At 44.9% G+C, this 13,683-nt stretch overlaps 1 protein-coding gene across 1 annotated transcript in view; it reads right to left on the bottom strand.

Moving 5' to 3' along the window:
* Positions 1 to 12,821, bottom strand: part of LOC140721096 (uncharacterized) — a 43,365-nt gene extending 30,544 nt beyond the window's left edge. The window contains 3 exon segments of the mRNA XM_073035961.1: positions 4,524 to 5,203; positions 5,205 to 5,309; positions 12,603 to 12,821. Of these exon segments, the coding sequence (XP_072892062.1) occupies positions 4,524 to 5,203; positions 5,205 to 5,309; positions 12,603 to 12,821 (1,004 nt within the window).
* Between the last annotated feature and the right edge of the window lie 862 nt (positions 12,822 to 13,683).

The raw sequence follows: 13,683 nt of genomic DNA, 5'->3' as shown, positions 1-13,683 counted from the left end.
AGCTTTTCCAACTTTATCGATGCAATCATCCACCCTAGGGATAGGATAGGCATCTGTTTTTGTTACTGCATTTACCTTCCTATAGCCAGTGCAAAATCTAACACTGCCATCAGATTTGGGCACAATAACACAGGGTGATTCCAATCTGATGCTGCAGGACTAATAATACCATTTCCCAGCATATTTTCAATTTCTTGCTCAGCCAATTTACACTTTTCTACTTTCATATGATATGGGTGTTGTTTAATAGGTTTGGCTTGACCAATATCTACATCATGTACTACGACCGTGGTTTGCTTGGGAACATCGGGAAATAAATCTTTAAACTTCAGAGTTAATTCCTTCAGCTGTTGTTGTTGCTTTGGCTGCAGATGAGACAACTTGTTATCAATGTTTTCTAGAACAACAGAGTTCATTAGCCTAACTGCGACCTTGTTTGGCTTGTGAAAAGTCTCAGACGAGTCAATTGTTTCATTCTCAGGGTTACCAGGTTCATAAGTTTTGACAACAACACTCACAGATGGTGCGTCTTTGTCAAAATAAGGCTTTATCATATTTATGTGTACAACCTGTGTTAGTTTACGTCAGTCGGGTGTTTTAATAACATAATTCACATCATTAATTTGAGAGCCTATTTCATACGGTTCATTGAATTTCACCTGGAGTGGATTCGTCAACATTGGAGATAAGGCAAGCACCTTATCCCACACTTTCTATTTTCTTTCGCAAGCCCGTTTATCAAACCAACACTTTATTTTGTTTTGAGAAATCTTTGTTTTGTCTCACTGGACTACACGCTTGGTGTAGTTTATTTTTGAACTTCAAAACATAGTCTAACAAGTTAACATGTACATCCCCATCAATCCACTGTTCCTATAACAAGGTTAAATGTCCCCTCAGTCTACAACCAAATAGAAGTTCAAGTCGACTAAACCCCAGTGATCCTGTACTGACTCTCTTACTGAGAACAAAAACAAATATATTCCTTCATCACAGTCTTTCCATTTTCAACACAGTATGTCTTAATCATTGTTTTGAGTGCAGAATGAAAACTTTCTACAGCCCTTGTGATTCCAGACGGTACGCAGATTATGTTATTTGTTCAGCTCCTAGTTCAAAAACTACCTACTGAAATAATCCAGGTGTAAAATTACTTACTTGATCAGACTGGATTTCTTTAGGCAATCCAGAAGAAGTGAAAAAAAAGAACAACTTGGTAAGAACTTTGGCGACAGTTTTAGCTTTAATATTTCTGAGAGGTATTGCCTCTGGGAATCTGGATGCAGTACACATAATACTTTGTAGTTAGCAGGTACTGATGGCCAGCTTTAGTCTTTGGCAATGGGCCAACACAATCCTTTCATAAAAGGGTTCACCGAATGCACGTATAATCCACAGTGGGGCCACTGGGATGACCTGGTGGGGTTTACCCACAGCTGGACAAGTGTGACAGGTTTGCAAAAGGTCACATCTTTCCTGAAATTAGGCCAGTACAATTATTTCATAACCCTGTTTACAGTTATATTCACTCCAAAATGGCCACCTAAGAGCATACTGTGGGCCAAAGTTAAAATTTCAGCCCTATAAACTTTAGGAACTACAACTTGGTGAACAATTGCCCATTCCTCACTCGCTGGTATAGCAGGTGGCCTCCACTTCCTTATTAACACTCCATCCTTGAGATAATACCCTACTGGCACTTTCTTAATATCATCATCTGAGAGAGCTGTTTCTTTTAAAGCTTCAATCTCAGGGTCTCGGTTCTGTTCTGCTATAAACTCCTTCCTAGACAGGGATAAATCTTTCTCATCAGACTTACTACCTGAATCTTGTTGAAACAATGAAGGCAGAAAAGTCCCTGACAAGTCATTATTACCGGAATCCCGATTGTGGCTATCATGGGTATCAGAATCATGCTGCACAGAACTGTCTGCGTCGGCTGAATTTTTAGTTATACTTCGAGTTACTGCGCTGGAAGGATAAATGTTAAAATCCATCTGTGGGTAGTCCGTGGTTGGCTTAGTTGTCAACTACACTGCAGGTACTACTTTATCATCTGCCAGGTCATTCCCTAACAGCAAAGTAACATCTTCCACCGGTAAACTGGAACACAATCCAATCTTAACAGGTCCCGAAACCAACCCTGACTGTAAAGTTACCTTGTACAATGGCACAGAAACGACACCGCCCCCCAATGCCTTTAATAAGATTTATCTCACCAGTTTCAGTTTCATCACCAAACTTTAAAATGCTGTCCAATATAAGTGACTGAGAAGCCCCTGTACCTCATACAATTTTCAGTGGTACCGGGGTTGACCCTTCCTTTAATAATACAATCCCATCTGACATAAAATAATCAAATCTCTTCTTAACTGGGTCAGGCCTCTCAAATCCTTATCTGAGCCTCAACAGAATGTTCAGAACCCTGTGGATTTACAGGTGCTTCAACATACTGAACACAGGCATTTAGGACTGCCTCCTTTTCCTTTCTCTCCCCCAGGAGGCAACAATTAGCCATCATATGACCAGCTTTCTTACAACAGTAACAAGTAAGACCAGCATATTTCTCCTTCAACTGCTTCCCTTCATCCCTACTCTTGTCACTAGTCCCAGCTTTAATTTCTGGTTTACCCTGGTGATCCCTGCTACTCTTTTGGAATCTCTTATTCGGGATAAACTTAACCTTATGAGTTAAAGCAAACTCATCTGCTAATCCAGCAGACCCCTGCAAAGTGGCAGCATCCTTTTCATCTAAATATCTCTTTATGTCTTCAGGCACACATCCTCTAAATTCTGCAATTTAAACCAACCCTTTCAAGCTGTTAAAATCATCATTTATATTTTTATATGTGCACCAGCGGTCAAAACACAAAAAACTTCTCATAAGCAAGATCCATATAAGTCTGGTTCACATACTTACTCAAATTTCTAAACTTTTGCCTGTATGATTCTGGGACCAACTCGTAAGCTTTGAGGACAGCTTGTTTCACAATGTCATAATCAGCTGCTTCATCAACTGTCAAAGCAGAATAGGCTTACTGAGCCTTCACCTTAATTACACTTTGTAAGAGAATAGGCCAACCTTCTTTTGGCCAATATAAACTGAGCAACCTTCTCAAAATGCTGAAAGTATTCATCAACCTCTACCTCGTCAAATGGAGGTACCAATTTAACTTCCCGAATGGCCTTAAACTTATCACCAGAGTCTAACACTCGACCCCTTTTCTGCAATCTCTCTATCTTTTCCAGCTCGAACAGCCTCTGCCTTTCTGCATCCTCCCTCTGTTTTTCTGCCTCTCTAGCCTCAAATTGCCTCTGACTTTCCGCAGCCTCCATCTTTAATTTTTTTCACTTGTACTGGAGCTAAACTTAACTAGGTTTACTTTCCTCCAACTCCTCCACTTTAAACACAACCTCAGATACATAATGTTCAGCTATTATCCTCTGCATCTGTGCCCTCCTCATCGTCGATTTCCCCTTAGCAAGGTTTAACATTTTAGCAATACTTAACAACTCAATCCTTCTGGCGTCTTCCAATGCCTCAGAGGCTGGCACTTCCAGACATCTGTCAACATCCATTGCTACTGATTTTCCGCACACAAATAAATCCAAAGGAATTTCCACAATGAAATCGATAATTAATGACTACGCCCCAAATCTGTTCATATCCCGGACGCAGGCCCCAATTTTGTTATGAATTGTAACGCTTTAGAAACGAACAGCAGCAATAGGCTACACCTGGAATCTGCTTTGATGTTAAAACTATCTTTATTAGAATCTACTAGTAATATAGTAATTTAAGCAAGATAAACAAAAGTTAACAGTTTTACGTGTATATATGTGCGGAAATAAAACTCCCAAACTATTGAGCTCGGGGGAAACAAGGCTTGGAGAATTGAGATGGTAAAGTATGAAAGTTCAGTTCATCCATGGAATAGGTGATGAGAGAGATATTTGTAATCCAGGCTAAATGTCAAGAGAAGGCAATTATGTCGAATTCCACAGGTTCCATGGTGGTAAAACGAGACAACAGTATCGTCTTCAAAGGGTATCGTCTTCAAGTGAATTACCACAACACACCCAGGGAAGGGTTAACAAATCAGTGGTCTTCACAGGATACCCCAAATCAGATCCACTCCTATGGATCAAACGAGGTGACATCCACACATTCGATGTATGCTGAATCGATAATTAACCTAACCTTGTGGGCATAGGGAAGTAGCAATCAGTGACACTTGGTCACTAGTTCCCTGGTTTTGTTCCTTCCATTTTTCCTACTTCGTCTCCGTCTGATTCTGAGTGTCTGTGTCCTCGGTTAAAACTAAACAAGCTGCGAGCGATGTAAACAAACTGCAAGTCAAACTGATTTGACTTCTTAATCTCTCTCTCTTAAAATGACAGTCCACAGCAAACGAAACCTAAGGATTCATAACGACGGCAACTCCCCATTGTGGACTGACTGATGTGCCAGTACTTGAGATGACTGAATGAAACCTTTCCCACATTCTGAGCAGGTGAACTGCTTCTCCCCAGTGTGAACTCGCTGATGTCTCTGTAGGTTGGATGACCGGCTGAATCGCTTCCCACATTCTGAGCAGGTGAACGGCTTCTCCCCAGTGTGAACTCGCTGATGACTTTGTAGGGTGGATGACTGAGTGAATCTCTCCCCACAGACTGAGCAGGTGAATGGCTTCTCCCCAGTGTGAACTCGCTGATGTATCTGTAGGTTGGATGACCGAGTGAATCGCTTCCCACATTCTGAGCAGGTGAACGGCTTTTCCCCACTGTGAACGCGCTGATGACTCTGCAGGTGGGATGACAGAGTGAATCGCTTCCCACATTCTGAGCAAGTGAACGGCTTCTCCCCAGTGTGAACTCGCTGATGTCTCTGTAGGTTGGATGACTGAGTGAATCCCTTCCCACATTCTGAGCAGGTGAACGGCTTTTCCCCAGTGTGAACGCGCTGATGACCCTGTAGGTGGGATGACAGAGTGAATCGCTTCCCACATTCTGAGCAAGTGAACGGCTTCCCCCCAGTGTGAACTCGCTGATGTCTCTGTAGGTTGGATGACTGAGTGAATCCCTTCCCACATTCTGAGCAGGTGAACGGCTTCTCCCCAGTGTGAACTCGCTGATGACTCTGTAGGTGGGATGACAGAGTGAATCGCTTCCCACAGTCTGAGCAGGTGAACGGCTTCTCTCCCAGTGTGAACTCGCTGATGACTATGTAGGTTGGATGAGTGAGCGAATCTCTTCCCACATTCTGAGCAGGTGAATGGCTTCTCCCCAGTGTGAATTCGCTGGTGTCTCTGTAGGGTGGAAGATTGAGTGAATCCATTCCCACATTCTGATCAGGTGAACGGCCTCTCCCCAGTGTGAACTCGCTGGTGTCTCTGTAGGGTGGAAGATTGAGTGAATCCATTCCCACATTCTGATCAGGTGAACGGCCTCTCCCCAGTGTGAACTCGATGGTGTCTCTGTAGGTCGGATGACCGAGTGAATCGTTTCGCACATTCGGAGCAGTTGAATGGCCTCTCCCCGGTGTGAACCCGCTGGTGTGCCATTACGTCAGATGATTGAGTGAATCATTTCCCACAAATTCTGCAGATCACCAGCCTCTGCCCGGTGTGAACTGACTGGTGTGTCCACCGGTGGGAAGACCAATTGAATCCTTTCTCACACACAGAACAGATGAATGGCCTTGCCCAGTGTGAACTTGCTGATGTACCTTCAATTGTGATAACCGAGTGAATCTATTCCCACTGTCTGCGCAGGTGAACGGCCTTTCTCCTGTGTAAAATGACGGGCGTGCCAGTTGGGCAGATGACCGAAAGAATCCCTCCCCACAGTCTGAGTAGAAAGAATGGTCGTTTGAGTCCCTCGCTCCACTTCTTAAATATCTAGACAGAGACAGCAAGACTGGCGTGCTGTGTTTGAGATTCCTGGAGACAAATTCCCTCTCGTTTTTAACCTGTAAAATGATTTACAAAGTCCATCAATGGCTGTAGGACAATATTTCAGATGAGATTACTTGAGTCGCCAAGTTTTGATTTGGCTGTTCCTCACTGTTACAATGAGGTTGAACCCAAGCTGGACAGAGAAATCATCACCTGACTGGGCAGAGTGCTGGTATCTGGAATGACCATCAATTCCCTGATGCTCCTCCTGTCTCTATAAGAACATGGCATTTCTGCCATCACCAATCTGTGCCTTGGCTCAGTTTGACTCTCTCCAGTGGTATTATTCCCTCTTCCTGCTGAGCTGCATGTGTTCCTGGCCCCACAGTAACTGAAACACTCTCATGCAAATTGTCTTTCCTGACGTGCATCTGGGATTTTCTGTCACGTATTATTAACTTAAAGTTCCACAATTTTAACGCCATATAAAAAATCCCTGCTGAGGTGAATGGTTGGTCTGCACAGCTGTTAAAAGGACTTAGAGTGAATATTAGTATTACTTCAGGTTCTTGTGGAAAATTACAATACAGAAACAGGCCATTTGGGCCATCTGGTTTTTTGCTGAACTAATTAAACTGCCCACTCCCACATCCCTACCATCCAGATACCTACACGAACCTCTTAAATGTTGAAAACATGCTCGCATGCACTACTTGTGCTGGCTGCTCATTCCACACCCGGATGACTGTCTGTGTGAAGAAGTTTCCCCTCATGTTCACCTTAACATTTCACCTTCCACCCTTAACCCATGGCCTCTGGTTGTAGTCCCACCCCATCTCTGTGGTAAAAGCCAGCTAAGGGGAGTAGGGGGCGACCGTGGACAACAAGGAAAGTCAAGGACAGTATAAAAATGCAAGAGAAGATGTATAACATAGCAAAGATGAAAGGGAAGCGAGAGGATTGGGATACGTTTAAAGAGCAACAGAAGATAACTAAAAAGGCAATACGGGGAGAAAAGACTAAATTCTAAATTCTCCTTCTAAATTCCTGTGTATTCAAGCCTGGCTTTCCCAGCTCCTGTTTGATTCTTACTGAGAGAGAGAGAGGGGCGGAACTATTTGACGATGCAGCGTGTTTACACTTGCTTGCGGCTTGTGTTTACATAGCTTACAGTTTGTTTTATTTAAGCAAGGACAGTCACAAACACAGTCAGCCAGAGAGAAAGAAAGAAGATGGAAAATTCGAAACAAAGGGCCTAGTGGAAAGGCCACTGTTTGGACTCTCCTATGCCCACAAGGTGGGTTGACTACTGATCCGGTGTATACCGAATGTGTGATTGTCACTTTGTTTGATCCATTGGAGTGGATCTGTTGGTTTGGGAGTATCCTGTGAGGACCACTTGTGCTAACCCTTGCCTGGGGGTGGTAATTCACTTGAAGTGGGTACTCCTGTGACCAATCACTGTTGGTGATAATCCGTATAATCCAAATGGGGATTTGTTGGAGTATCTCGTTGCTAACACTTTTGTTAACCCTTAGCTGGATTCGGGTGTGTTATGTGGTAACCATTTGTGAGAAGGGATATTCTGTGGAAATCACTGTCAGTAATACTTTGTGTGTTGGGTCTGGATTGGGAGTACCTTGCGGAATCTACCTGTGCATTAACCCTTGCCTGGGTGGTAGTTCCTTCTGAAGACAGTACTCCTGTGATAAGCTACTTTTGGAGATAATTCGTATGTGGATTTAGAACAACGACGGATAAGACCTACAGCGACTGTTATCCTGTTTTACCACTGTGGAATTTGTGGAATTCAACATAATTGCCTTCTCTTGACATTCACCTTGGATTACAAATATCTCTCTCTCGTCATTGATTACGTGGATGAACTGAACTTTCATTCTTTACCGTCTCAAGACTTTAAGCTTGGTATTCCCTGCGCTCAGTGATTTGGGAGTATTATTTACACGTATGTGTGCTCATAACACTTTTATCTTTTGATTATTTTGCTTAATTTGTTATATTATAAGTAGATACGAATAAAGACAGTGGTTTTAACATCAAAACCACACTCCAGGTGTGGTCTATCGCTGCTGGTTCATTTAAACCGTTACGGGAATGTAACAGAGGTGTTTGTGTTTATGTCTTTCCGGAAGCCCCCATGTAAACACCTTTCTGTCTTTCTGTCACACCTTGCCAAACAGGTAGAACCAGGGACCTGCTGGGTTTGTGCTGAAATTCCACAGCATGGTAAAACTATGGTTCCAATTCAGTAATTCTGCTCAACCAGAGTGTGGAACTCTCAGCCTGGGCTTCCTCAAATAACATCCGGGGAAGTGAGTGAGGAGCTGTGGACCAGTCAGAGATGACTGTGGCTGTCAGTGTTTTGAGGGATGGTATCTCAGGCCCCCACCAAACTGAACTTCCTATACTGGGAAACATGCATCCTGGCCATAACTGCAGGTGCCCAGCAGCCGAGAGGAATAACTGAGACTGAGCGATTTTGGATGATCGCTTTTCTCTCCTATGTAGTATCCAGGAATTCATGAGAGATAATCAATTTGGCTACAAGCACTTGAGGAGCTGGCCACAATACTGCAGGGGCCCTGACAGAAACACAGGCCAAAGTAACAGAAACATCCACTGAAATGATTGCAATCAAGCAAACAGTCGTACAGAATCGTACGGCTTTAGAGTTTATCCCAGCTGAGAAAGAGGGAAACTGTGCTATTATTGATACAGAATGCGGCACCTATATCCCTGATGAGTCTACTAACATTACATCCCTCTCCGAGCACAATGCCAAGGAGATTGACAGCGTCAAGGAAGTAGGGCAAGATTTTCACGGGTTGACCGAAGAGTCGAAATGGTGATCTTCGAAGGCCTGTTTGGTAATATGTGGGGCATGATATTGCATTATGTCCTAATAGTTGTACATATCATTGTTATAATTACTGATGTACATTGTTTTTACCCACTGAGATGTCAATGCTGTACTTGGTTGCTTTCTCTGTAAAAGGTTACTGCTTTCTTGATCATGTAATGATCTAAAGGAGGGAATGATAAAGTATGTAAAAGGGTTAACACTTCGTTAAACTTTAGCAGCCTGTTTTTCTGAAAGAAACTGCTGATGATCAACAGATGTACTAAGCCATGCTGAGTCATATTTCTTCTTGAGGGTAGCTAGCTAGGGTTTCAGGATGCTTATCTCCTTGTGCACTCATGTGTAGAGATAGGACAGCTTCAGTCTGTTCTGTGTGTGTAAGTCATTATGACTATTTCGTAATTTGTCTTTAGGGGCTGTCATGTAGTAAATATCTTTGGCTCCAGCCTGTCTTGTGTGGGGGGTATCTGGATGGATATATCTGTGGTGTAAGGGGAATTGTTAGTCAGTTAGTGGATTGGGTGGGAACAGTCATTGACTGTTCCTGTTTGAGCGACTAACTGAGTAAGCCCCGGGTACCTGAAATAAAGAGTTTGTACCGTACGTTCTCTGAGAGACTTTCTCCGGATTCGACTTCCACAGAATGGGAGTGGTTTTAAAGGGCTGGGCTGCTGGAAACACAGTACCAGACCTGCAGTGATGGCAACTGAAACTGACAGAGGCATAACTGGTTCTTCTGGGAACATTCAGTCCCACTCCAACTAAATCCTACCTTCCCTTGTACAAGTATGTAATGTTTAAAGGACCAATGTTTGAGTAAATGAGACTCACCAACCTTTCTCCTGACTGAATCAATGAGAACGCCGAGTCAGTTGATTCAGAGTTGTTCTCTCCAGTTTATGCTCTGAGTTCTCGGGCTGGTTCACTTGTTGCTGTTCCCTCGTCTTCAGCTGTGGTTTGCTTCCGGTTATTTTTTTTTTCTTCCAATAAACCTCTCACCACAGGTCTAACTTTAACTAGAGAGATAATGAAGCACATTAACAATAAAAACGAGAACCAAACATTTCTGCTTAATGTTACTAAGAACAAAACTCACTGAAAATTAAAAGTTGAAGGCAGATATAATGATATCAGTAAACAATCTTTTATTGTCCCTCACACATCACAAAACAATATGGGATAAGGTGGAGCCATCATTCAGTCAGGAACAGAAATAGGTGATTTGATCCATCTGGTCTGCCTCACCATTTAACCACAGCTGATTTTCATTCCAACATCATATGTTCCAACATCCAACATTCATTCCAACATCAGCCTTCCTCCTGTAATCCTCAGCTACTCACCAATCATGAATATATTAATCCCTGTCATAAATATACCCAAATGGCAGCCTAAACCAACCTCTGCGGCAACAAATTCCACAGATCAGACATCTTTTGACCAAAGAATCTTTCTCATCCCAGTTTTATAGAGAAGCATCTTTTTCCTGAGACTGTGCTGTCAGATGACAGACTCTCTGTCTAATGGAAACATCCTCTCCATGTCCACTGTATCCAGGCTTCTCAGCATTCCATTTGTTTATTTAACCATACATCTCCCACCACTCCCACCGTCCCTCTGAACTCCATTGAGCACAGGTACAGAACCATCAAATGCTCCTCAAACATAAAGCTGATCATTCCGGAGATTATTCATGTGAACGTTGTTAGCAACAACTTTAGCGAACACATTTCCAGGAATAACCGACAAATTGATACCGGGATAATTTACAGGGAATAGTTGTGCTTTCTTTACTGTTCTACTCTCACAGACGACTAATTTTCATTTCCAGGTTAAATCAGGTACATTTCAGGAAATATAAACCCGTCCAGGGTGAATGTAATTGTAACCCCCTGAGTCGCCTCAGGCTCGCTCAGCTCGTTCTCGTCTAGGGGGAGCAGCCTTCGGCCCCGCCAGACTGGGTAATCAGCTTGTGTGGATGCTGTGTGATGTCCCCGCCTCGCCAAAGAACAAACAGGACACCATATGCGATTAAATGATTACAATTTATAAAGATTACTATAACTGATTAATAACCATGCAGTATATATGAAGGAAAAGAAAATAACGAAAAGGCGCCAAACTTAACAAAGTCCAAACCACTTCGTACACAACCGTTGGAGATCAATTACTGAAGTCTTCTGGCCACCATTCGATCCCCTCCGAACGCCTCGACTCGCAGCTCAGGACCACCCGAAGTGGTCAACCAAGCACATCTAGCTTCATCTCCTCTCCTCGGGGTACCTCCTTGCCTTGGACCCCTGCTTGGGGTCCGTTCCTCGCACAGTTTACAGCATCGCATCCTCTCCCTCTCACCCCCTCACGCCGATCTGCCCAAAAGCCCGTCAACAATAGCTTACAGACTCAGAAGAAAGAACAACATTAATCCCAATTGGTTTACAAAGGAATTCAATTCTCGTTATCAGTAAATTTTAACCCAAACAAGCTTCCAGCACTCTCTCGCAACAAAGAAGCATTCCTACTTCTAACAAAACAAAGAAGCCATTTTGATTATCATACGCAGTATCAAAGAAAAAGAAGAAACCCCCTTTACACTCTCCCCCCAGCAAATAATACTCATGTCCTCATGACTACGAAATAACTCGCCCACTCTTCCTGCCAACACAAACCCTAACCCAGGCACAAACAGTGACATTGCTCCCCAAACAGTAATCCTCACGCCCTGTTCCTCAGGTGCTACATAGGCCAACTTATCTGGGAGTTTCCTAACCCTCTGAGACCTCCGTACCCCCTTACTTAAAACCTTCAGGCTCGGACACAACTGGGGATACCTCGGGCCCGCTACCAACTCCTCTCCCAACCCCACTCATGCCCCCCACTGCACACAGCTAACCCTTCCCACTACACCTGACTCAGTGGGAGAAGGGCCAAAGGTCTCTTCCTCAATCGAGGGAAAGTCAGCAAAAGGCAGCATGTACCACACATCCAGCACATTATCCTTCGAATCTGTATTCTTCCTCATTTCCGCGACCGGTAGCTGCTGTTTGATCTTCTCCAAACGGAAACACGTGGCCTACACTGCTCCCGCAGCCTCTTCAGCCTCCTGTAATCGAGATATCAGCTTCTTCTCTGGCCCCTGCAACTCTCGCCACAGGCTCAGCAGTTCTGACTCACGCATCCCGGCCATCTCAATCTGGGACGCAGTTACTCCAACAGCTTCTTCAACCCCGACCAGAAAAGCAGTTGTTAAAGATTGGTCAGCCTCCAGTTCAGTATTCACTGCACTTCTCCAGCTTTTTCTTCATCATGACTTCTTCCAGATCAACTTTCTCCAGTCTCTCCGTCTTCATTTCAAACTTGATTCCGTAGAGACAGTCACTCACAAGCTGCGACCTTCACCAGCCCTGGCACGTGTCCAATAAACACTTTAACTCAGTAGTTCTCAGCCGCTCCTGCAACAGCCTCACTTCATATTCTCCCGAAGCAAATCCAAATACCAGGAGATCATCCACATACGCCAAAACTCCAAACGCCTCCACATCCCCCATGGTCTTCCGCATGCCCCGCGGGAATGTTGCAAGGGCTCCGGATATGCCCTGTGGCATCCTTTCGGACCGGAATAATCCTGGGGGACCTATAACGGCCGTCTTCTCCTTGTCGGCCTCACTCATCGGAATCTGGCAACATCCATTCCTCAGATCCAACACCTTAAACCACTTCGCACCACTCAGACAGGCCATCGCCTCTTCGGCCCGCAGGGCCGTATTCTGATCAATGACAGTGCGCCTCTTCTGCGCAATATAATCCACACACACGCTGCCTACGTCTCCCCCGGCTTCAGGGCCCAGTCGCCGCGACCTCTTTCTCACCGGGGTGTCTTCAGCGGTCGACTCCCCTCCCTCGTGGTATTCCGCAGCGTCCACTAAGAGGGGCTCACACTCAGATACTTCCGCCAGGCCGTACCACCACCGGCTCTTGTTTGAATCCGGTATCGGCCGTATGCTATACACGTCCGCACAAGCAGCTCGAAACTCTGGCTGCATCGAAAATGCCTCCAAACAGCTCTCACCTGCCTCCTCGGGGCAGGCCCCCAAGCGCACCAGCAGGATATTGGTTCTCTCCAGAACCGAAACGCTGCCCGTCTCAACGGTGTCCGGACACATCAGCATTAATGATTCACGAACCTCAGTCACCCCCACATTTGCCTCTAAGAACTCCATTTTCACTGACCAGCAACCGTCGTCTCGATAATCACCGGCACTGTTACCCCAAATCTCCAGTGCCCTCAATGTCGTCAAGGGTAAATGCTTCCAATAACGGTTATAAAACAAACTGTACAGCAACTTAACCGACACCCCGCTGTCGAGGATGGCTTTAACGTGGCTTCCATCCATCCGTAACGACACCTGAGTGCGTGGTCCCTCTAAGCCTTCAGGAATAGTGTCTGTTCCTTTCGGGAGTTCCTTGGTACATTGCTGGGAACGTGCTCCCCCAGAGACCCCAAGCCGTTCCCCCACTAGGCCTCCTCTAAGTTTCCCGACACCTCTCGGATCAACTGAACAACTGAGGGAGGAGCTGATCCCCTTGACAGATCCCCCTGGCACCGCAAGCAATTTATCTGCCCTCCTAACCAAAAGGGATACCCTAAAAACTTTCCACCAATCTCCTGCCACGGATATGGTAAGCCCCCCAGCTGCGACATTTGACTTCCAGTCGAACCAAACGCATTTTCCCACACTTTCCCAGAACTGGCAGCTGTCACTTCGAGATAATTGTAACCGACAGTTCTAACAACGTCACCAGCCCGCCTACTCAAACTTTCAACCAATCCCTGTCGCTTTCCCTCAGCCAAGCACTGCCACTCACCCAACAACTGAGAGATCAGCTCCACCCACATCTCTGTCC

This window comes from Hemitrygon akajei, unplaced genomic scaffold (assembly GCF_048418815.1).
Source record: "Hemitrygon akajei unplaced genomic scaffold, sHemAka1.3 Scf000050, whole genome shotgun sequence".
NCBI lineage: Eukaryota > Metazoa > Chordata > Chondrichthyes > Myliobatiformes > Dasyatidae > Hemitrygon > Hemitrygon akajei.
Note: the sequence above shows the minus strand (reverse complement) of the source record. Positions and strands in the feature narration are given on the sequence as shown.